This window comes from Xenopus laevis, chromosome 2S (genome assembly GCF_017654675.1).
Source record: "Xenopus laevis strain J_2021 chromosome 2S, Xenopus_laevis_v10.1, whole genome shotgun sequence".
In the NCBI taxonomy this organism is placed as follows: domain Eukaryota; kingdom Metazoa; phylum Chordata; class Amphibia; order Anura; family Pipidae; genus Xenopus; species Xenopus laevis.
Window position 1 is genome coordinate 35768373 of NC_054374.1, and position 24312 is coordinate 35792684.

A 24312-nucleotide genomic window follows, 5' to 3' on the forward strand; every position below is an offset into this window, starting at 1 on the left:
TATGATAATATCTGTGGGTGTATGGCCAGGGGCGTAAATATAGAGGAAGCAGACCCTGCGGCTGCAGGCGGGCCCAGGAGGTATAGGGAGCCCCATAAGGCGATAATTCATATACCGTTTCAATAAATGTTGGTAAAACAAGTCAACCTCTAAACATTTTGGGGGGCCCAGTAATAACTAGTTACACCACTGTGTATGGCCACTAGGGTTGCGACCTTTTCAAAAAAATTTTACCGGCTGGTAGTGGCAGCGCCAATCCATGCCTTTATGCCACCTGAGACGGCCTTCCATTGCCGCCCCCACCCCTCTTCACGGTGCTCACATTTTCTGCGCAGGAGGGGGTCAGGGCGCTGCACGACGATAGTGTAGAGAGCGCAATTGTGCTCTCTGCACTAGAAGAGCCGAATTTCCGGGTTGAAAACTGGAAATTCGGCTCTTAGTTACCAGGAGCGGCATTTTTGCCGCCCCTAGTAACCAGGGGAGCACTGCCGCCTGAGGCGAGTGGATCAACTCGCCTCATTGGTGGAGCGCCCCTGGGTGGTGGGGGCAGGAACAAAAGGGGTGGGCCGTGATGAAAAAAGGGTGGGCTGTGACGTAAAAGCAGAAGGAGCCACGTTGCGGCGATGGCCAGAAGGAGGAGAAAAGTTACATTGCCGGCAAACTTGTAATACCGGCCCGGCCCTAATGGCCACTAGGGTTGCCACCTGGCCGGTATTTTACCAGCCTGGCCGGTAAGAATGATAGCTTATCACAATCTAATTAATAGGGAAAAAATATATAGGAAGGCCGGTATTTTTTTTCCAGAAAAGGTGGCAACTTTAACACTATAAGCCTTTTCTGTCAGTTTTATTCCCTTTTATGGTTTGCTTATAATTCGCTATGGGAAGAAATATATATATATCCCTAGTCTGAAGGTTCACAGGTTCGTTTCCCTGTGCTTGTGATTTGTACACTGGCGGAGCAAAACAAATCAACTCCTATCCGCTGCTCATATAACGGCATGCTTTCTCATTTGTCAGGACAATCATACAAAACAAAAACTCAGGCGGAGAGAAGTGGACACTATGCCCTGTGTACCCTCTTAGACCAAGAGCAGATGGAGTGTTAGCTGCGCTGCTCTCAGCTACATATTTTTTTCAGGCTGAGAGAAGCAGATCCGCTCTTTGCCCATAAAACTGAACCTCTTCTGCTTATGCGCAGGCACTGAGCGGAGGGTGACCCAAATAAAGCAGGCATTTTCAGGCTGACCTCCACTCCACTGCGTGTGACTGCAGGGCCGCCATCAGGGGGGCACTGGGGGTACTTGTACTGGGTCCGGGCCTTAAGGGGGCCTGGCTGTGCTGCACTTTTTGAAATAGTCAAAAAAAAAATTTTTTTCTTTAAAAAAGGAAAAGCTCTACAAGGAAGCGGATACCCTTGCCTGAAAATAAAGGATTTTTTACCACCTCAGTCTGTTTCCTTTACTTGTACATTTACCAGCACGAAAAACAAAAAAGGATATATAGTTCCTTCAATGGCGGCGGCACATGACGTGATTGCATGTGTTTTGCAGCCCATCTAATTTCCAGTTCGGCAGGAGTGCAGTGTAGTGGGCATGGGCAGGGGTGTTTCTGTCATGAGGTATGGTGAGAACCTTGCGTGAGGCAGCAGTTCCCCAGAAGTTACCAAAAAGCCTGCCATGCCTGGCCTGAACTTTGCAGGGCAATCAATTGTATCTGAGATGAGGCATCTATCACTGAAGACAATTAATGGGAAAATGTAAGCATTTTGCTGTAAATGTGTGGCTGGCACAATGCTCATATGTGCCACTGCCCTAATAGCTCTGTAGCTGGTAGACTTGACTGCCCTGGACTATGCCACTATCCACATTATAGGAAAGATTTTGGAAAGATTTGCCACCAATAGGTGCAGATGACCAATGGCCTCTGTATGCCGTTTTACTCTACTTTTGTGTACATGCATGGCATCTGTTTTCTGTAATGTAGAGCACAATTTTTAAGGCTCCAGTGAGCACAGACATGTCAACTCCAATGGATTTTTGTGAGTCACCCTTATTTATCCTTCCCTATAATATGAACCCAAGTTAAAGCTTATCCCCCCCACTGAAAAATATTTTCAATTATGTAGAAGAATATTTCTTCAGCCTGTCAGTGCACACAAGAGGCAGATTTCAGAGCAGAAAAGCAAAAGTATGAATTTTCTCACTTGAATGGATCAATAACATTTATAAAACATATTTTTATCCTATAAAAGAAAACATCTGTATTGGATATAGCCTTTCATTTCAGATTTTTTTCCATAGCCTTCGAGGATTTTATTATCTATCTGGAATCCAGTATAAAAAGATAAATGGATGGATACCCTTATTTATTTATTTAAAAATAATATTATCCTGTTAGTTACTGCAGAGGTCTGACTGTTGTCAGAGTTGATTAGCTGCAATGAGTTTTTTACCTACAATTTAAGTATCAATAGGTCACTAAAAAATAGATTTTTAAATACTCTGTGTTTGTTAATAATATTCAGCTTACCTATGTTCCAAAATATATATATAACATTGATTCTGATAAACCAAAAATTCTAACTAAAGTGCAGTGCAATTAATCCAATTCATCAATTTAATAGCTAATTAGAAAAAAAATGAATCAAGTGTTTGAATCCTAATAAAGTGCTAGTTAAAACGTTATTCATTAATTGTCATAAAAAGCAGTATAAATGAGTTCATTCAGAACTCATAAATTAGCTTGGACAGTAATGGGATTAAAGTGCAGTGCAATAAATACCAATAATTTACTTATTCAAATAATAGTGAATATAATTAATTAAATTAAATAACTATGAAATTCTATAATATGACCAATAAATAAGATACATTATTTAAACAATATGCTCAAATTCATAGAGTAGATTGAGAGAAAAAGGAAATTGCAGATGGCGGAGTTGTCCCAAAAGCTTACTACCTAATATTTTTCTAGACCTGGGACACTGCAAGGTTGGAGTAGGCAGGGTAATCAGGACTGTGGTCTCGTAATTAACTTGCCCTAATCTGTGGAGAGGTTAACTAAACCTAAAAAAAACACAAATCCTCAGCCCCTTGTAAAGGAAGGAATTATTATAAAGAGAAAGGAGATTGAATAGAGCAAATAAGTCTCTTAACCCCCACCCGCATATAGCCCAGACCAGACTGTAAATTAAAGGGCATGTAAAGGCAAAAAAATAAAATCCAATTTTTACTTTCTTTAATGAAAAAGAAACTTATCTCCAATATACTTTAATTAAAAAATGTGTACTGTTTTTATAAGAAACCTGACTGTATGCAGTGTAATTCTCCCTTCATTTACTGCTTTGGATAGGAATTGTCAGAAGGTCCCTAACTGCTGAGCAGGGAAACAATCATACTTATGAACAGAAGGGGGAGCCCCCGCCTTACTTACCAGCCATGCAGAACTCAAGCAGCTTTGTTTATGACGATCCCTATGCAGCCCAGACAATACTGAGCATGTGCACAGTCTTAGTCTTGCAATGATGTTTAACAAAGTTACAAGATGACAGCCCCCTGTGGCCAACTTTGAAAGCATAAATCATTTGTTTGATTAGGCTTGTGGTGCAGTAAGTTCATGTTTATATTTAGTATACAAAATACAGCATTTCTAGCCTTATTCTATTTTAGACTTCCCTTGTCCTTTAAAAGAATAGAGTATAGTATAAAACCAATTAAAGCAAAGGATCCGCCAACGCGCATTTCGCTTATTAGCTTTCTCAAGGCGAAAATTGTGTGTGTCAAATGGTGCTAGGGATTGACAGATACGTCAAACCTTAAAGCCACTGTAATTAATGTGTATTGAAAAGTTGTTTAGAAATATATTTTTTGCCACGCCACCCATGAGAGAAATAGTTTGGGCCTGGAATAGAGCTCATAGTCTCCTTCCAAAACCGGTAGTTTACTGTTCAGAACTCACCCCCATTTGGTGCAATCCCAAACTACCACACATGCAAACCATCCCAGACCCCCAAGCTTGGGCCTCTTGTGGCATCAAGTATATGGGGGGATATTATGGCGGAAGGTAAACTGATGGATTTTGCACAGCTTTAAGCTAAGTACGACTTACCCAATAAAATGTTTTTCAGGATCCTTCAGCTTCGGCACGCCACACAATCCCAATTTCAGGGGGTACTGGTAACAACCGAGCCCACTCAAATAGAAGTAAGAGCCTTAACTAGTACGCATGTGAAAGGTTTGGTTTTTATGCCATTCTAATAACGGCGGGGAAATCCCCACTAGGCAAGTTACTGGGGAAATGGCAAAATGACATTCCTGAATTGGACACTGAGACATGGAAAGAGATTCTGGATTCAATTTTTGACCATATTGTAGCGTCCAGAGATAAAATGATACAATATAAATTCTTACATAGAGCATATCTTATATTCTTACGAATATACTGGCTAAAATGTCCCCATCCCAGGTTGATGAATGCCCCCGTTGTCACCTTTCCCCAGCAAACTTTATCCACATGGTATGGTCCTGTACAAAGATACAGGGGTTTTGGAGGGATGTAGCACTGTATATTTCCGACATGATGGATATTCCACTTGTAGTAGAGCCCCTTGGAATGCTGCTGAACCACGTATCTGACCTAGCCCCAACAATAGGGGAAAAAGCGCCCATAATGTTCGCTTATGCCCGCAAATCCATTACCTTAAAATGGAAAACAGACTTAGCCCCAACTATTCGATTCTGGGAATCCCTGATCATTCATGCAGTACCATTATACAAACTTCTTTATACAAGAAGGGGCTGCCTAGGCGAAATGTAAAAAAATTTGGTCCCCTTGGACGGACATTCATGAGAATCCTGTTTGAGGGCCTAAGCACCCACCCTAACACAAATGTGAAATGGATGGTACACCTGTTTCTCTTGGAACCTTAGGCACTATAGATAGAGCTTGACAAGTACATAATGAAGCAAAGCACAAGTTGAGTTAGATAGTTTTAATAGTTTAATTATTATGGAGATACAGCAACATACATCAGATTATTGAATGTATGAACATGGAGTAAAATAAAAAAAAGTCCTAGGTTGATGTATACTGTAATGGTCTAAAATGCTTATTGATTGTACTCTTGTAAACCTGCTTCTTGACCGTGTTCTTGTACTTTATTTCAATAAAGCTTTGTTAAAAAAAAAAAAGAAATATATTTTTTTCCTTGTGCAAAAAAAACTATCTTGGGTAGTAAACTGTTCGAACAATACCATCACTTCCATCAGAACTGCAGTCTCAGGGCAAACCCCCCCCGACCCCATCTGGGCCCCCTGACCCTGGCGCAAACCAAATACCGAATGACACCCCCCTCCTGCACACATATGTACCTAAATATACATATTTACATAGCAGAAAAGCTGTGCAGAATACAATGGTTTCAGTTCTTAAAACAGCAGATGACAGATATGGTGCATCCATCATTAAGTTTTCAATTTTGCCTGAATGACACTCTTAGATATATTATGCCCCACAGCAGTCTATGGGGAAATTTGGATGTCTTGCTTATTAAATTAAATCTCTATAAAACATGGATTCAGTTCAGATTTTTTTCCATATCCTTCGAGGTTTTGTTATCTATCTGGAATCCCGACCAATGTATTTTATCTTCCAGTGGTAGACTATGGGCCCTGCTGCTCTTAGCCTGTGTATTTTTGCAGGCTGAGAGAAGCGGCTCTGCTCTGCACCCCTGTTCCAACTTCCACTGATTTGAATTAGAAAAGCCTGCACCCACTAACATGGAGCGGAAGCAGATGTTAGCAGAAATATGCAAAAGGGCTGCTTTGGGCCAACCTTCTCTTTGCTGCGTATGAGCACACACAGAAGGAATCAATGGAGCAGATCCACTTCACACATGGAGCTGTAGATCCGTTGCTCTCACCCTGTCTATTTTTGCAGGCTGAGAGCAACGGAGCCTACAGCTCCATGTGCCCATGCCCTTACTATACAATATTCAACAGCACAACATTTCATGGATGAAAAAAGTTGCACATTGGGCCAATATTTTGTACAATATTTGTGACAATCCATAGGCACAAGGGAATTAAAGGGCCAGCTAGACTTGGCACATTATGCTATGAATTTGATTTGATCCTCATGCAGGCAGTGACATTTTTAAATAATACAAATGTGTAGAAAGATTGTAAATATAAAATATTTTGTAAAACATGTAGGCATTGTATTTTTAGAAAGAGAATAATTGCAGATCCCTATTTCATTTTGGGTAAAAATAAAATCTAATATAATGTAATGAGGGAATGGTATTTCTTTAATTGGCCTAAAGTTTTAATATAAGTAAAATGCAATAGGACAGCTCAGGTCAACATTTTACATGTAGAGGGCCAATTACTTGTCATACAAAAATATCATAAAAAAAAGTCTATGGAGGTCTTGAACAGACTATTAGCGTATGAGACACACTGTCTCATTAATACTAATGATCTAAATGCCCTTCTCAGTTTGCAATTGCTTCACATGACTGCTTGATGGCCACTACATTGCCATAATGTGATTATTTCTTATTAATGCTGATTTCCCTATTCCCACTTTTATATAAGTACTGTGTACCTGTGGAATTATTAGCAATTTATTTTAAATACAATGGTAGACAGGTGATATTATTACCTTTGGTCACGGACCTTGGTGGTAAAAATTACACGTGTACCGTATTCAATGAAAATTATTCTGACAAACACTACCTGTAACTACCTGTAGCTAACTGTATCAGTGCTGTTAATGAAAGAAAACCTTATGTTAAAACAAATCTTTTCCCTTTTTCTACAGTGGAGGAATTCAGATTCAACATTAATCTAATTGCCACTTGCCTAAATGAAAGCACTGGCTATGTTAAATACTACAATTATTTAATACATTTTGATGCTTATTGTACAACAAAACAGCAACTATATACATTAAATATATATATAAAAATATACGTACAGTACAGATTATTATATTATGAGACTATGAGACTACAAGAACTAACAATAACCAAGGCAGTAAACGGATGTCTGCTGATTATTATGGACGTGCTTTGAAGAACCAACGTGTTGTCGAGTCAGGGGCAACACCTTCTGGGTACAAAAAAAACCTATGGTTTCAGCTATAGAATGAAAGGTCTACAGTTTAGGCAATGCCAATATAAAATGTTAGCATTGCTATTCTGGCTTACGATACAGTCCCCTTCCAGGGATATGTGTCTGATTTCTACTAATTCTAAACTGTCAATTGGTAACAGATACATTATGGTTCATTTCTGAGCTACAAATTTGATCTTCCAAATTCCTACCTATAAATGCTGTTCTAAAGGTCCCACTATATGCTGGGTCCAAGGTAATCAACCCTGTTTGAACAGCGCCAAGTATGGTTCTGCTCTGTAGTCTTCACTCTTCAATTTTGCTATTAAGAGCATATCTTTAAAACATCCATTGCGAGATGAACTACTACTGGCTACAATTTAAAGTTAAGACGCTTCAGTCAAATTCATTTTAAGAGACATTATACACCTGTGTTCAATCATACGTCAATAAAGAGGGCCTGTGTTGGATATTCCCTTTATGGCAAAACTGTCCGAACGCCCTCTTGTTCAAACTTTACATCTGAAAATAACAGCTATAACAGCCTCTGCTCTTCTAGGGAGGCTGTCCAATAGATGTTGGCATATTGTTGGTAGGACTTTCTGTCATTCAACCCCTAAGAACATTAGTGAATTTGGCTACTTATGGAATCATCAGACCAGTCTTGCAGTCAGAATTCCGTTTCATCCAATAAGTGTTGAGTAGAGTAAGATCTAAGCACTGGGCAAGCCACTCAATTTAATCTTCTGCCATTTCAGCAAATTAGATTATCATGCTGAACCAAGTAACTGTCCCCAAAATGTTGCTACAACAAATGAAACACTGAATTGTCAAAAATGTCATTGAAACTGGGATTCCTAGCCTGGTCAATAAAGAACAGATCCAGACCATTATTCCTTCTTCTCCCAAATGTTATTCACCTATTTGCATTCAGGTAGGTATTATCCTCCTGTCATTTGCCAAGTCCAAGTTTAAGATTTGGCAGTAGCCATTCCTTCTTTGTCACATGCTGTTCCATGGTAAGCTTTAGAAGGGTGTTCAAATACCAAAAATATTGTACTTTTGCCAAATAGGATACTTTCTTCCTATTCTTTTAACAAATTGAGTGTTTGCTTTTGCACTAAATAGTGCAGAAACATTAAACTGAAAATACTCGGGTCTTCAAGTTGCAACTATCGGAGGAAAAGAGAGCCGTTGATTAAGTTACTCCTACTGGTTAAGTCCTTATAAGTAAACCTGAGACACAGACACCAGATGGGAAAAGGATTAAATTAGAAGTGCATTTTCATCTCAAGCCCTGTTTATTTTGTTCATGTTGAATACAGGTGTATAGTCCCCCTTTAATTAGAATCAATGTTTTAGCATGAAGCAAAAGTTCACTTTCACATCTTCTGTTTTCCATAAATCCAGAATTCACAACTTCAGACAGGGAACAAGCACAAATTACATTTAATCCATGAAATGCACATTGCCCATTTTTGAAGTCCTTCTGACTGATGGTTGCGGCTTTTCATTTGAATTGGTAGCTTTAGTGGGAGTTTCCATAGGAATTTCATATAAGGGAACTTCCTTGTTGAATGACACACCATTTCTTTCTTTGAAAGCAACACCTTTAAATAAAGAAATAGGAAGAAATGCTAAAAAAAGGTAGAACATTTACTTGTACAAGAACAAAAAAATGATTCACCTGACCACACCCACTTGTGCCAAACCCATTCCTTCCTAAACCATTTTCTTTTTCTGGAAAGCCCAACCTTTCTATTGAAACATAAAAATAAATGTTAATTTCTTAATACTCTCTTGACTGTCAGGAAAATTTAAGGGAAATTATACTGCGGCAGGTCTAGGCCAGCCCAAAAACCACAGAACAAAAAACAAAATACAAGCGGTGGTATTTACAGCCAGGAATTCAGTAAGTGATAAAAATGCTACAAACCATTTCCAGTTGGATTTGGTGAATATTCATTGGAAACTAACAGCGTAGTAGAGTTAGAGTTTCCGCTGGATTGAATGGAACTGCTGGAGCTGCTAGACACTCCTTGCTTTGACACTTGTTTCTTTAGTTTACTTGTAGTTGCTTTGCTCCAGTCTGGATAAACAGAAAAACGACAATTTTTAGCATATGGAAGTAATGTCTATATATGTGTAAAATATCAGGGGCTTCAAATGGCCCACGATTACTCAAAAGGGAGACATATTACGTTTGAATTAAGAATTACTGATAATTAATTTCTGTATCTACCATTTTGTTACTTTAGTACAGATTCATTTCTTTATCTACCATTTAGTTTCTTTAGTGCAGCTTATCTTAGCAAACATTGTGGTGTTTAGACCACTGAATTCTAACATATCAGAGTCAGTTCATATAGTGTTGTTGTGCAGCAGACAGAGTAATTAATTTGATCAACAATACTATCCATGTAGAATGTTAGGTTGAAATAAAAATCTTAACGTACCTTTTTTCAATACATATTTTCAGTTTAAAACTCAAACTAAAAAAAGGCAAAATTAATTATGCCTCGGCAATTATTTGTATTATTAAAAGCTTGCATTATTTTAGGATATGTTTCCCAGCTGTTGCTGTCTGATGACCTTTAATTAAAGCACAAACCCTCCTACACTAGTGTATATTTATCATTATAGTCTTCTTCAAACCCTGGTCATGTGTAATGTGATTACTTGGTCTTGCTAAAAAAAATGCAGGCGGTACATGCCAGATAACCATATTTGCAGTCTGATGTACATATAGGCATAGGTTTAGTTTTATTAAACCCTCCTGAGACTCCATGAGATTCTAAACAGATAATCTGATCTTGGTTCATGGATACGTTGGCAGATCTAGAGTCACAGCTCCCATTTACCTCTATAGAGATCCAATTGCTTAGTGTAGATGATTAAATTGGACAATAACCAAGACCCAACCACTTAGTGTACCTAGGGTTGCCACCTTTTCTGTAAAAAAATACCAGCCTTCCTATTTATTTATCCTTTTCCCCTATTAATAACATTGAGATCAGCCATCATTTTTACCTGCCAGGTGGCAACCCTAAGTGTACCCCCAAACCTTAGCATATGTGGCTGCAGCTAAACAATTTTCCATGTAACCAAAAATTTATGTTTTCAAGGATCCAAATAGTTTTAGAAAGCACTGTGTGTCTGTAATAATCGCTTGTCGACGCTCCTTACTCCATCGCCATCTTCCCCAAGATGGTGGCGCCCATGGTAACCAGATGGGAAGTTGTGTCAATCCATGACGCTGGCGTCAAAACGTGCGGCGTCAACGTGCAACGTCAGTGTGCGGTGCGTGATGTCATCACGCACGTTTTGGCGCAAAAACCTGCCTATAAAAGGATGCCAGAGGCCTACAGACATTGCCTGATTATAGGTTCAACTTATTGTGTTCCTGGATGTGTTATACTGCTTTTGACCTTTGATTCCCGATCTTGGCCTTTGCATGTTATACTTCCTAAGAACCTTGATGCCTGAAACGACCTTTGCCTCGATTTGACTACTCTATTTCTTAATCCCTTGATACCGCGAACTGTGTTTGGAAGCTGCTGCTTCCTCCTTGGTCCGTAACACCAACCTGAACGCTCAAGCCCTGACATAGTCATAGCCAGAAAGTAATAAAAAAAAAACAACCAATATAAATGAATAATAAGCAGTGTCGGACTGGGACACCAGGGGCCCACCCAAAAACCTTAGACTAGGGGCCCACCAAAAGACCTTAGATCAGGGGCCCACTCTCAGTACTATTATAATTCCTCTCCTCACAGAACTTCTATTCTGCGAGTCTCTTTTCATTACATGCTATAATCTATTATTCAATCTATTTAGTCTCTTTGTTCTCATAGAAATAGGTAATGGCCATGAAATATGCCAAATGTTTTGAAGCAGGAGGGCCCACTGACACCTGGGCCCACCGGGAGTTTTCCTGGTATCCCTGTGGGCCAGTCTGACACTGATAATAAGACATTTACCAGTGGAAAATGTTCTACCGGTAGCCTCTCTAAGCAAAAATTGCTCCCTCCTCCCTTGCTGTTTATAAATGCAAACTTACCAGAATTTTCTGCCAGCCTGAATTTCCCACAGCACAGATATCGTTTCCATTGCTTACGCACATTTTCCTTTGCAACACAGTAAAATATAAATATGAAAAAACCTAAAGAATAAAGAAGAAACATCATTAGTGACATAACTAAACATAAATATAATGAAGGTAAAATAACACAATAAAAAAAAACATACATCTTGAACTGTGGCTTGCACCCACATTTTCATCTGAGGAGGTTCCAATAGGTTGCTTCAATTAAGCTGGCCTTATGTTCAGATTGCCAAATAAACCTAACTTGATCAGATTAGTTAGATTATGGCTAGAAATTCTGTATTCTATATACTAAATTTATTATACCAGCCCTATAATAATAATGATGCATGCTTTCAGAGTTGTATGCAGCACAGTAGCATAAGTAGACAGCACTGGGCTCTCCCCAGCAAAAAAATCTTCAGAGGTACTCGGCATGCATAACAACCCCTCCCCTCCCGCTCGTGTGCACTTGCCCACTGCTGCTGAGTTGTAAGTATAAAAGGGGTTGGGACAGAGGGGATTTCTATACAGCAGAAGGGGGACAGGGGGCCCAGGCTGTGGGGTCTGCTGTCCAGTAGTTATGCCAGTGATCCAGTGCAGAACAACATCTTTAATCTTGCTAAGCCATTGTTTGCAAGCCAGTAGCTCATCGCAAAGCTTAAAGGGGTTGTTCACCTTTGAGATAACTTTTAGTATGGTGTAGAGAGTGATATTCTGAGACAATTTGCAATTTGTTTTCATTTTTTATTATTTGCGGTTTTTGATTATTAGCTTTTTATTCAGCAGCTCTTCAGTTTGCATCTTAAGCAATCTGGTAACTAGGGTCCAAATTACCCTAGCGATCATGTATTGATTTGAATAAGAGACTGGAATATGAATAGAAGAGGGCCTGAATAGAAGGATCAGTAAAAAGTAGCTATAACAATACATTTGTAGCCTTACAGAGCATTTTATTTTTTTGTAGGAATCAGCGACGCCCATGAATGAAGACCAATTGAAAAATTGCTTAGAATTGGCCATTCTATAACATAATAAAAGTTAACTTAAAGGTGAACCACCCCTTTTAGTGTTGTCGAAAATGATCAATTAGCAGAAAGTAGGTTGCATTTGTCATAGAAACTGACATAAACTATTATTTGGGGTTATTTGGAGTGACAGATGTTCACTGCTGAAGGGCTATGGTGGTTTTAGGCTGGTAAGAGAGAACCCCAAAATCTATGGTATAAAATTTCTACAATAATTTTTTCCTTGAGCTTTAGTTCTCCTTTCAATGCAAACATCTTATTCAATCCTATTGGTTACTGCAACTGGGCAAACTTTGGAACTTTTGTTACATATGGAGGCAATTTTCCAAATTTCTCACATTTCTATTAGTGACACAGTAGTGTCCAGTACCAGGCAATTCCACTGATAAAAATGTCATGTTAAAAAAAGATACCAAAAATCTACATTGCCATATTTCTCTCAATTCAACAGGAATATGTGATACCATAGTTACATCAATCTTGGTTAAAATGCTGCAGGGATCCATTGATAGCAGACTAATGAAGAAAAGACAGAGGCTTACCTTGAAGTGTGTTGAAGATTGTGAAAAGGTATATAATGACAACACTCCCTGGCCCCCAGGAGAAGAAAGCCAATCCCCATGTAATACCCAACAGGAACGTAATTCCAGCCACACTCCTCATGTCCTGCAAGGTAATTTTCTTTTGGAAGCCAAGTTGTTTCTGTTTCTTGATTCGGCACAGTTGTAATATAACTACTATAAACATACCGACGGTCAGCAGGAATATTACACAATAGTATCCAACAACCGTGATGTAAAATATAATATCAGCAATCCAGCAGCTGCAAAGAAAGAGAGATATGTAATGTACACTATTATATTTATTTATTTAAGTGCACAGTTTTTTTTTCAAGTCTAGTACCCAAGAACCACCACTTACACGGTTGCTTGTTAAATAGAAGACCAGTCTATGCTAACTGGCGATTGGTTGCTATTGGTTATTAGTCCTTTTGTTACGCCTCATAAAGAGCATTAGTGTATATACAGTACAGGCTTTGTTAGAGCTGACTCTACCACTTGATTTCTTTTCCAGATTTATAAAAGATGTCAAATGTGCCCATCTTGTTCTAAAAAACCCAATTGATAAAGGGGTTGTGTGGGTTTTTTTCCATTTAAAATATAAACAATACAAGAAAAATGTAACACCTAAAAAGTAATAAAAGTAGAAATATGGCTTTGATACTTTCCAGACAGGTATCTGTGGATTTTGAACTTTTTAAAATAATACATAGTATCAACTTACATATCATCTGAAGCTCCATTTGGGTATTTTCCCCTCGTCTGAAGGCTATACAAATCTTTGTTCACTGCCAGTATAATGGCCACCACCACAGCAGGAACGCCTGTCATAAACCAGAGACGAAAAGTAATTAAGTTTTAAGAGACAACAGTTATTGTAAAAGACAAAAATGGATTAAAGTTCAAGGGCAATAGCTCCTTACACTGTTACAATACACTGATGTAGTCAAAGCAGATTTAAATTGCTGCATATTTGTTTAGAAGTTGCCTTGCTAGTATGCCATTCTACCCAGTATCTCCTTCAAAGGAATAGTAGGGTCAAGGTACTCCAGCTACCCAGATGAAAAATCTTCCATTACAGTTTAGACTTAGACAATCTCCTAGGCAGTAGCATAACTATAGTGGAAGCAGACCCTGCAGTCACGGGGGGGGGCAGGGAACAGGGGGGCCCGGAATATGGGGGTCTGCTTCCACTATAGCTAATAAAAAAGCCTACTCCCCAGCCGCTATCTTACCTGCAGTGAGAAAGGGGGACGCAAGTAGGGCGGGATTGGGTGGAGTTGGACAGATGTCGGTGGAGTCAGGTGGGAAGTGGGCAGGGTGGGGCATGGGTGGGGTGGAGGCAGGGCAGAAAGTAGGTGGGAGGATGGGGATCGGAGTTTTTTTGCAGAGGGCCCCAGCGCACTACCTATAGGTAGACAGGTCCATCAGCTTAGCCACTCATCACTGAGTTGCAGGTTGCAGTTATTTATTGACACTCTCTAGTTGCAGAACACTGTGTCCTGTTAACGCCAACTGTTAGAGGTGAGCTCTGGCTTAGGGAGCAGGGAAAATGTAAAAAAACTAATTTAGGTCAACTACTAAGTGTCTTAGTCTACTACTGTCTAAAAAGGATAAAAGGGTATTTTAAGGGGCTTTTATGCCTTTAAAGGAACAGTAACACCAAAAAAAAAGTGCTTTAAAGGAATGACAATACAGGAATAGGATATGGTATCCAGAAACCTATTATTTAGAAAGCTCAGAATTATGGAAAGGACATCTCACATAGACTCGATTTTATCCAAATAATCCACATTTTTAATAATGATTTCCATTTTCTCTGTAATAATAAAACAGTACTTTGTACATGATCCAAACTAAGATATAATTAAGGAAGCAGAATCAGCCTATAAGGTTTATGGGCTGCTCCCATGGCTACACAGCAGCTTGTTTTTATAATCTATAGTAGAATTTCTGAAGCAAACACACCAGTTGTACCAGTTCTGGGCAACAGCACATTATATTTTCATTACTTTAAAACACTTTCATTTTTTGGTGTTACTGTTCCTTTAAATTATAATGATTGTGCTTATTACAGTTTAATATTCATGCAGCATAAGGCAACAGCAAACCAAGCAAAACCTAAAGGAACAATAACACCAAAAAATGTGTGTGTTTTAAAGTAATGAAAATATTGTATAGTGTTGCCCTGCATTGGTAAAACTGATGTGTTTGCTTCAGAAACACTACTATAGTTCATATAAACAAGCTGCTGAATAGCAATGGTGAAAATTGAAAAAAGTCTATATGACACAGGTTAAATAGTGGATAATAGATAACACCATTATGTTCTACAGAGCTTATCTATCTGCTGTGTAACATGAGTCTTTTCTCCTTTGAATGGCTGCCCCTACACAGCATCTTATTTATATAAACAATAGTAATGTTTCTGAAGTTAACACAGCAGTTTTAGCAGTGCAGGGCAACACTGCTTTATATTTTATTATCTAAAAACACTTTTACTTTTTTACTGTTCCTTTAAGGGATCATATATGAAGTGGAAGCTAGGGTGCAAAGTGCAAGAAGGCAAAGATGCACATGAGCTCAACTGTACTTAGTAGGGGATTGGGCCATTAATGGGACTGGTGCAAAGTTCTGGGTAGGAACATAGTCTCCATTCTTTTGCACTGCACCTCTCTACTCCTTTCCAATAAATAAGAGATAAATCTACAATCTACAAATCTACACAATACAGATGAGCTTAAGTGAATTTACTGCATACGTTCATGCTAGGATATTATCAAGGAAATGAAATGATTGATAGATAGAAAATATACATACCCCATCCAACTATACAAAATTTTAACATATATTTCCGTACATAGGTGTTAAAGACTTTGACAAGTGAGAGGTACATGTGGAAAGCTTCAAGCCCCATCCATGTGATTGAAACCAGAAGAAAATAATGGAGGAACGCGGCAGCAGAGATACAAAGTCCAGGTATATTGTTGTAAAGCGCAATCCATGGGTTGATAAGGAACGTCAGATTTAAGAAGATCAGGGCAGCACAAAGCTGTATCAGAATTTTTGAAGGATAATCTCTCCGTATTTTCCTATTAAATAATGAGAAATGAAGAAAAGTATTTTAGTAAGTCATTCATAAATACAAGCATTTTCAGAATGGAATTTCTGCTAAGCCTACGGAGTAAGAATAACAAAGGTGGTGCCAAAAGTAAATAACATTCAGATGAATGTAAAGATAATGTGACATTCCGACTGTCCAGTCCCCTTTTTTGACAATGGGCAGGCTCATTTACTGAGATTTACTGAGGCCAGAGAAACATAGGACAGTAGCAAGAACTCTAGATAAATCTAGATAGGTAAGCAATCTGGCTCTTTGTATGTATTTGTAGCGCATATACAATTCATAACTTCATTATATTCTATATATATATATGTTGCAACAGAAATAAAAACAGATATTTTTTTATATGGGAGTGCTGGTTCTTCTGAAGATTTAAATACATATATTTTAACCGTGCACTCCAGCTGGATAAGCTACATTAGTGTGCCTTGGGAGTGCGGATACTCATTGGATTGTTTTATATATATATATATATATATATATATATATATATATATATATATATATATATATATATATAGATATATAGATATATAGATAGATATATATATATATATATATATATATATATATATATATATATATATATATATACCTGTATATTTTTAATTTTTTTTTTTTGTGGAACAAGGGTGGGGGAAATGTCTGCTCGTGCATTTTGTTCTACATAAAAAGCTAAAGTGATTCTGTATGTAGTTTTATGTGATTCCATTTAACAAATCCATTTCCACCTATTTCTCAGAGAACGACTACATGATCTGTAACAATGTATCCTTTTATAAGAAATCTAAGATAAAGACACACTGCAAAGCAAATTACATTTCTGATTAGACGCTTTAGTTGGGTTCCTGAAATTATTGGGCTTGCTTACAAATCTAGGGAGGCTCTAGTGAACCCTAGAAGCTGCCAAATATTCAGAGACCAAATTAAACACCTAGGGGCCCATTTACTTAGCTCGAGTGAAGGAATAGAATAAAAAAAACTTTGAATTTCTAATGATTTTTTTGGCTATTTCGACCATCGAATTGGCTACTTCGACCTTTGACTATGACTTAGAATGGAACGATTCGAACTAGATATCGTTCCAATATTCGACCATTCGATAGTCGAAGTACTGTCTCTTTAAAAAAAACTTCGACCCCCTACTTCGCCACCTAAAACCTACCGAGGTGCAATGTTAGCCTATGGGGAAGGTCCCCATAGGCTTTCTAATGTTTTTTTGGTTGAAGAAAAATCGTTCGATCGATGGATTAAAATCCTTTGAATCGAACGATTCAAAGGATTTAATCGTTCGATCAAACGATTTTTCGTTCGATCGAACTATTTGCGGTAAATGCTTTGACTTCGATATTCGAAACCGAAGGATTTACCCTCGATATTCGACCCTATGTCAATCTGCCCCCAACAGTACTGCCTCTTCTCATATGCTAAATTATATTATAAAATAGATACTTATCCACCAAAGCGTTATGACTTTTAAGGTGGAGACAAAGTGAATATTGATATTTACTGTATATTTGCAGGCATTATTGTAATTTCATTGGTGATAATTTAGTGGGGGTGACACCACGTTTTGGGCATGATAAACTTGTATTTGGTATAAATAAACTGCCAACCAACTTGTCATGAATTACAACTTACCAACCCAGACAATCAACAGTTCATAACATTTCATGAAGGTATTCTATACACAGACAAAGAATACATCTGATACTTACTCAAACGCAATGTAGGTCACAAGAGTCACAGAAAGGAAGATTGCAGAGAGGCCACAGCCAATGTAAGTTATAAATGTGAGGATGAGTGTGTCTTCTGGGCTCAGATACACCTTTGATACATCCTAAAATACATCAAAAGGCAAAAGGGCAATATATATATATATATATATATATATATATATATATATATATATATATATATATATATATATATAGCAAAATGAAACCGCACTCCAAGGTAAAAAAATGTGATTGACTTTATTACAACGTTTCGGCTCCTACACTCGAGCCATCATCAGGAAGTGACTTGGAGTGCGGTTTCATTTTGTTATTTGCATACCTGTTTATGACCGGCACCCAGGCATTGTAACAATAAAAATGGAACAATACAAAGGAACAATAAGAATAAATACGTAATAAAAGTAATAATAAGAATAAAATTGTAGCCTCACAGAACAATAGCTTTTTGGCTGCTGTGGTCAGCGACCACCATTTGAAAGTTGAGTCAGAAGAATAGGGCAAATAATTAAAAACGCTGTAAAATGTAATATATTTTGAAGACCATTTGAAAAGTTGCTTAGAATTGGCAATGCTATGATATAGTTTAAGTTAACTTTAAGGTGAAGTACCATTTTAATGTACACAATACAGAAAGCATTAATTCCTCTTGAACCTACTTACAGCATTCACTTACAACCAAAGGCTGCCAGGAGTTGTAATTCAGCTGCAAGCCAAAGACTGGATACTGCTGCTGTAATATCTTAATTTTTTCAACACTGTTCTGGTGTTAACTATTGCTAACATTTGTCATTTTGTCACAAAAGCCTACTTACCATAAGTATTGCAAAGCTTGTTAGATGATTACAGGTACAAATCGTCTGGTTTACTGTTGTATTTACAACACTACAGCCATTTGAATCCCATCCACCTCTGCCGTCTGTTGTGAAAAATATTAATGGTAAATAAGAGCTATCCAGTGGTGTAGGAAAAAAAAAGAAAACTCAATGGGGGGAATTCACAAAAGTGGCGATATTGAGACAAAATAAAAGTGGAGATATAAGTGTCAGATTTGCCACCTAATTCACAAACCTCTATCTCCACTTTTGTGAATTTGTCTTTTAAACAGACAGTTTTCAGATTTTGTCTTTTACACAACATTTAATAGACATTTTTTCAGAATTTGTTTATAGCCCTTACTACACCTGTCGGTCAACCATCAAATTGGAGTTTTTGGGGGAGGGGCTTATTTTACCTAGGAAAATGATACATCATTTTTTTCAGGCTTTATAAATCTGCCTACATGTTTGTGTAATTCCACTTCTATAACAAGATATAAGGGTATAAATACAATAAATGCGATTTTGCATAATATAGGGATCTGTATCAAAAGCAGAGTTATTTTAGAATTGATCTGACACATGGGGAAGAGTTATACTGAGCTTTACTCCATTTTTAAAAATGTCGTTTTAAATGTCGTTTTTGCTTAATTTTTATGTTGTTTGAAAGACAAATTCATAAAAGTGTCTATAAACTGTCTTTCTTTCACTAAAATATGAAAAGTGTCGTTTGAGTCGGAATTTAGGCGGATTTCTGTTTTTTTAATATGGAGAAAGTATTTTACTCCAGTTTACCACCACTTTTACTCTCTCCACTTTTGTGAATTCCCCCCAATGGGTCTTACTCTGGCCCTACACAGACATATTTAAGATGCAAATTCATCCCCTTTAGACCTAGTTGGCAGCTTATCTGCCATCTTATCTGCAATTGCATTCCAGCACTAGAATTCCACTTTAAAATAAGGAGTTTTGGTACTTTGGCCAAGGGCAGACAAAGTGTTGGCTCTACTCTTCCAGCCTGCGTATTTTTTTCAAGCTAAGAGAAGTGGATCCACTCTGTGCCCCATCTCCATTAATTTGAATAAGATCCACTTGCGTGCTGTCACTATCAGCAAAGCGGAGCAGAGGTCTGCACAAATACGCAAAAGTGTGTGATTGCAAGTGGATCTTATTCAAATGAACGGAGCAGAAAAAAATATGCAGGAGGCAAGTATTTCAACAAACCCCTAGTTTTATTTGAATCCAAAGAATACTGTGTGTGTCTGTCGCTACCTTTAAAAAAGCTTGTCAATTAAATTTGTCTAAGCTCGGGCCAACTTACTGTTTGCGTTGAAGTTCCAAAATACACACAGCATGGAAACATTTACCTGATAAAATACAAAAAGTACAAATCAGTTAATGTGATTTATCCAATCATAGTATGGGACTTGTTATCCAGAATTCTCGGGAACTGGGGTTTCAAGATAAAGGATCTGGATCTTTATAGTCTACTAGAAAATCATTTAAACATTAAATAAATGCAATAGGCTGGTTCTGCTTCCAACAAGTATTAATTACATCTTAGTTTGGACCAAGTACAAGCTACTTGTTTTATTATTGTGTTATTATATTATATATTGTTATGTTATTATTACAGAGAAAAAATGAAATCGTTTTTAAGAATCTGGATTATTTTGCTAAAATTTATTCTACGGGAGACGTCTTTTCTGAGCTTTTCTAGATAACGAGTTTATAGATAACGGATCTCATACAGGTACCTATATTAGAATTTAATTATATGCACTTCTGAAGAATGTTTAAGAAGAATGTGACCCCCAACACACATAAATTCTCGTTTTCTAAATGAGAATAAGCTAATTATCTAAATTAGTGCTTTATTTTCTGACTCATTAATAGCTACCCCCCCCCCCCCAAGGGCAGGGGAACACTTGGCACATCATTGGCTTTCTCAGCCTGGGCTTTGTACAAAGCAGATGATCCACTCAGTGTGCTCCTGCCCTTACTATACCCATATATTATATGTAATATTGTCATTATTCACATTAAAATATCCAGAAGCTTCAATTACCTGAAATAAGTTGAATACTACTAAAAAAGCAGAAATGAGAAACGTACCCGAGTTTTGGAGGTTGTTTGCAGATGGACTGTTACATTATCTTGTAAGTCATTTAAAGTGAGGTTGGACACACTTGCAGATATGACTGTACTGACCAAGAGTTGTTTTTTTGCTGGCAGAGAGGAATCCTGATACAATAAAATGATAAAAGTTGTATATACTGTATATGAATGGTGTTAGCAAAGGGAAGATACACATGGAAAACCCCCATAATTGCCTCCTGCACCTCCCATCCACTTGAATGTGAAACACAGCAAATGTGAGCCATGGTTACATGTAAATGCTTGGTGTTTTCCAACTGAATATTGCTCTGTGCTGCATAATGAATGGGGGCCACAGGAGGCAATTATAGGCGGCTAAAATACCCTATGCTGAAATGCTCCGGTATGAAATTAGCCTGTGGGCAGTACTCCATCTAGTCAACTGTTGCCTGACAAGCTCTTAAGGTGGCCATAGATGGGTAGATCCGCTCATTTGGCAAGGTTGCCAAGCGAGTGGATCTTGCATCGATATGCTCACCTAGGGCCCAACAACCGGATTAGAAGGCCAGGAATACAGGCATGGGAATTCCGTCAGGGATTTTAAACCATATGCCCAAGGCATATTAAATGATATATAAATAATTTCAATAAAATTCAAAAATAAAAAATAATAATTTTATTTAATTATAACATTTCAATACAAAATAAATACATTTTTCAATAAAAATCCCACCACCTCCCCAGTCAGCAAGAGTCTTTGTGCAAGTGCCGATTAGGAAAGAAATTAGTACCCCTACTTTTCCCTCAACCCTCCCCAGATATAGAGAATCCTAAGAAACCCTTATTCACATAGAAAAATCAACAAAAACTTTTCATGTCACCATATGCTTGAAATATCTTACCACAAACAGAGAGGTCTTGTCAAAGAAGTTAAACTGAACCCTGGAGGCCACGTTTTGATCTGTAGGTGACAAGACTTTCAGCAGGGATCCAGGAAGGACAACGGAGTTTTCATTCTGTTGCAATGCATTGGAACCTAAGGAAACCTGGAAAATAATGTTTTTGAATAATTATTTATTTTAGAAGAAATGGATTTTACCTTAAAACAGTTAGAACTGTTAGGGGCTGATTCACTAAGGGTCGAATATCGAGGGTTAATTAACCCTCTATATTCGACTAGGAATTAAAATCCTTCGACTTCGATTATCGAAGTCGATGGATTTAGCGCAGATAGAGCGATAAAATCCTTCGAATCGAACGATTCGAAGGATTTTAATCCAACGATTGAAGGAATATCCTTCGATCAAAAAAAGTTAGCCAAGCCTATGGGGACCTTCCCCATAGGCTAACATTGACTTCGGTAGCTTTTAGATTGGGAACTAGGGGGTCGAAGTTTTTTTTAAAGACACAGTACTTCGACTATCGAATGGTCGAATAGTCGAACGATTTTTACTACGAATCCTTCGATTCGAAGTCGTAGGTCGAAGTAGCCCATTCGATGGTCGAAGTAGCCCAAAAAAAACTTGGAAATTCGAAGTTTTTTACCTTCGAATCCTTCACTCGAAGTTAGTGAATCGGCCCCTTAATATACGGTTAGTAAAGCCATATGGTACAACTGCCCTGCTGCTTTCCAGAAAAACAGAAATGATGATGGGGAAATGGCTGCACAGAAGAGAAATGCATTTTTATTTTGAGGATAAAATGCCATCATTGCCGCAAAAGAGTCCGACAAATAAGTGTTGTCATTACCTGCAAATCTGAAGATACTTTAACTCCAAATGCTGCTCCATTGAATAGGCTGGCATTAATTTTATCAACAGCCAAGGCCAAAGCAGGAGAAGTGATATTTATTGACTGTCCCGGAAAGGTAAGCTGTAAGGTAATTTTATCCACTATGCCTATTAACCTGTTTTTGTAAAAATAAAAAAAAAACCATAGATATTATTTGATAATATGTAAATAAACACTTTAAAAGTCTTTTCTTTTTGTTTCTTAATATTCAGTATGATCACATTTTAAAAAAAATATATATATATATATATATATATAAATATATACTCCATGCAAATCTTTCAGTGAATAGTGATGACCTGGGGGCAGATTCACTAAAGGACAAAGTGGCTAATGCTAGCGACAATTCACCAGCGTTGCCACCGACAGGGACATCGCCAATTCACTAACAGGCGCAGGCCCCAATTCACTAGCGAAAGAGACTATCGATAGTGTTTGTTCCCACTCTATCACCAGGCGACTTTATGCTACGTCAATCTTCTTTCACTTACATCATATCCTTAAATGCATTAAAGTTACAAAAACGCTGGCGACTTTTCCTATTTTGAAGCGGGATTGCCTGCAAAAGTTCTAACAAACATTTTTTGGTCACTGGTTTTCTCCAGACATTTCATAACATATAGAACATTCATTTTACAGTGGGCTCATGTAGGGCATTATATTAACTCTCTTGTCTTTATTAAACGGATCCTGTCATCGGAAAACATGTTTTTTTCAAAACGCACCAGTTAATAGTGCTACTCCAGCAGAATTCTGCACTGAAATCCATTTCTCAAAAGAGCAAACTGATTTTTTTATATTCAATTTTGAAATCTGACATGGGGCTAGAAATTTTGTCAATTTCCCAGCTGCCCCTGGTCATGTGACTTGTGCCTGCACTTTAGGAGAGAAATGCTTTCTGGCAGGCTGCTGTTTTTCCTTCTCAATGTAACTGAATGTGTCTCAGTGGGACATGGGTTTTTACTATTGAGTGTTGTTCTTAGATCTACCAGGCAGCTGTTATCTTGTGTTAGGGAGCTGCTATGTGGTTACCTTCCCATTGTTCTTTTGTTTGGCTGCTGGGGGAAAAGGCAGGGGGTGATATCACTCCAACTTGCAGTACAGCAGTAAAGAGTGATTGAAATTTATCAGAGCACAAGTCACATGACTGGGGCATCTGGGAAACTGACAAAATCTGTTTGCTCTTTTGAGAAATGGATTTCAGTGCAGAATTCTGCTGGAGCAGCACTATCAACTGATTCATTTTGAAAAAAAAATTTTCCAATGACAGTATCCCTTTAAGGTTGGACATTTGTAAGAAAAAGTGGTAACTTCAAGCATTTGCACCAACATTTATAATAAAGACCTCCATACAACTATAATTACCCGCCGTATGCTAGGCATTCGTTAGGCACAAATGAACGCTAGCGCATCTTTGCTAAGAAATGCTTGCACTGCTAAAGCAACATTAGCGAAAAGTCGCCAGTGTTCGGTGCTCTGGAACGAAACTCTCCATATTAGTGAATTGGCGTAGTCGAAGCGCATTTGTGCCTGGTGAACTGGTGTGAGCTCTGAGATGCTGGTTCTGGTGAAAATTTGCCTGTTAGTGAATCTACCCCCTGAATTGTGGTATGGATTCTGAAATTCTGCATTTCACAAGTTTTTCAGTGAAATGGGGAATATTCTCTGATAACAAGCAGAGAAGCATCTTATCAGAAAAGCAGAAAAACATTTTAATTATAGGAAATGTACCTTCTTGAGACTGGTGCTAACAGATCCATGGAAAGATTTAAAAAGCTGTTCATAACACCAACCAGCTGCATTGCTGTACCGGGCTGCAGTTCTCCAATTAACATCTGCTCAATTTGTGATACAATGGCGTCGACCATGGATGAATTAAGGTCAGGAGAAGCCAAAGCATCATTTAAGTAGCCCAAGTCTGAAAAAGATATATAGTATATAAGAGGCAAGGTACACT

General features: G+C 37.9%; 1 protein-coding gene across 3 annotated transcripts in view; it reads right to left on the reverse strand.

Annotated features, from left to right (window-relative positions):
- Nucleotides 1–8395: 8395 nt before the first annotated feature.
- Nucleotides 8396–24312, reverse strand: part of adgrg2.S (adhesion G protein-coupled receptor G2 S homeolog) — a 73729-nt gene continuing 57812 nt past the window's right edge. For all 3 annotated transcript variants that reach the window (XM_041583648.1, XM_041583647.1, XM_018249086.2), the window contains 13 exons: nt 24087–24273; nt 22314–22470; nt 21467–21610; nt 20583–20711; nt 19789–19834; nt 18465–18568; nt 17632–17753; nt 15610–15881; nt 13514–13613; nt 12772–13052; nt 11178–11279; nt 9054–9206; nt 8396–8727 (listed from right to left, as the gene is read on the reverse strand). In XM_041583648.1, the coding sequence (XP_041439582.1) occupies nt 8567–8727; nt 9054–9206; nt 11178–11279; nt 12772–13052; nt 13514–13613; nt 15610–15881; nt 17632–17753; nt 18465–18568; nt 19789–19834; nt 20583–20711; nt 21467–21610; nt 22314–22470; nt 24087–24273 (1958 nt within the window). In that variant the 3' untranslated portion in view covers nt 8396–8566. The remainder of the gene's footprint in view (nt 8728–9053; nt 9207–11177; nt 11280–12771; nt 13053–13513; nt 13614–15609; nt 15882–17631; nt 17754–18464; nt 18569–19788; nt 19835–20582; nt 20712–21466; nt 21611–22313; nt 22471–24086; nt 24274–24312) is intronic.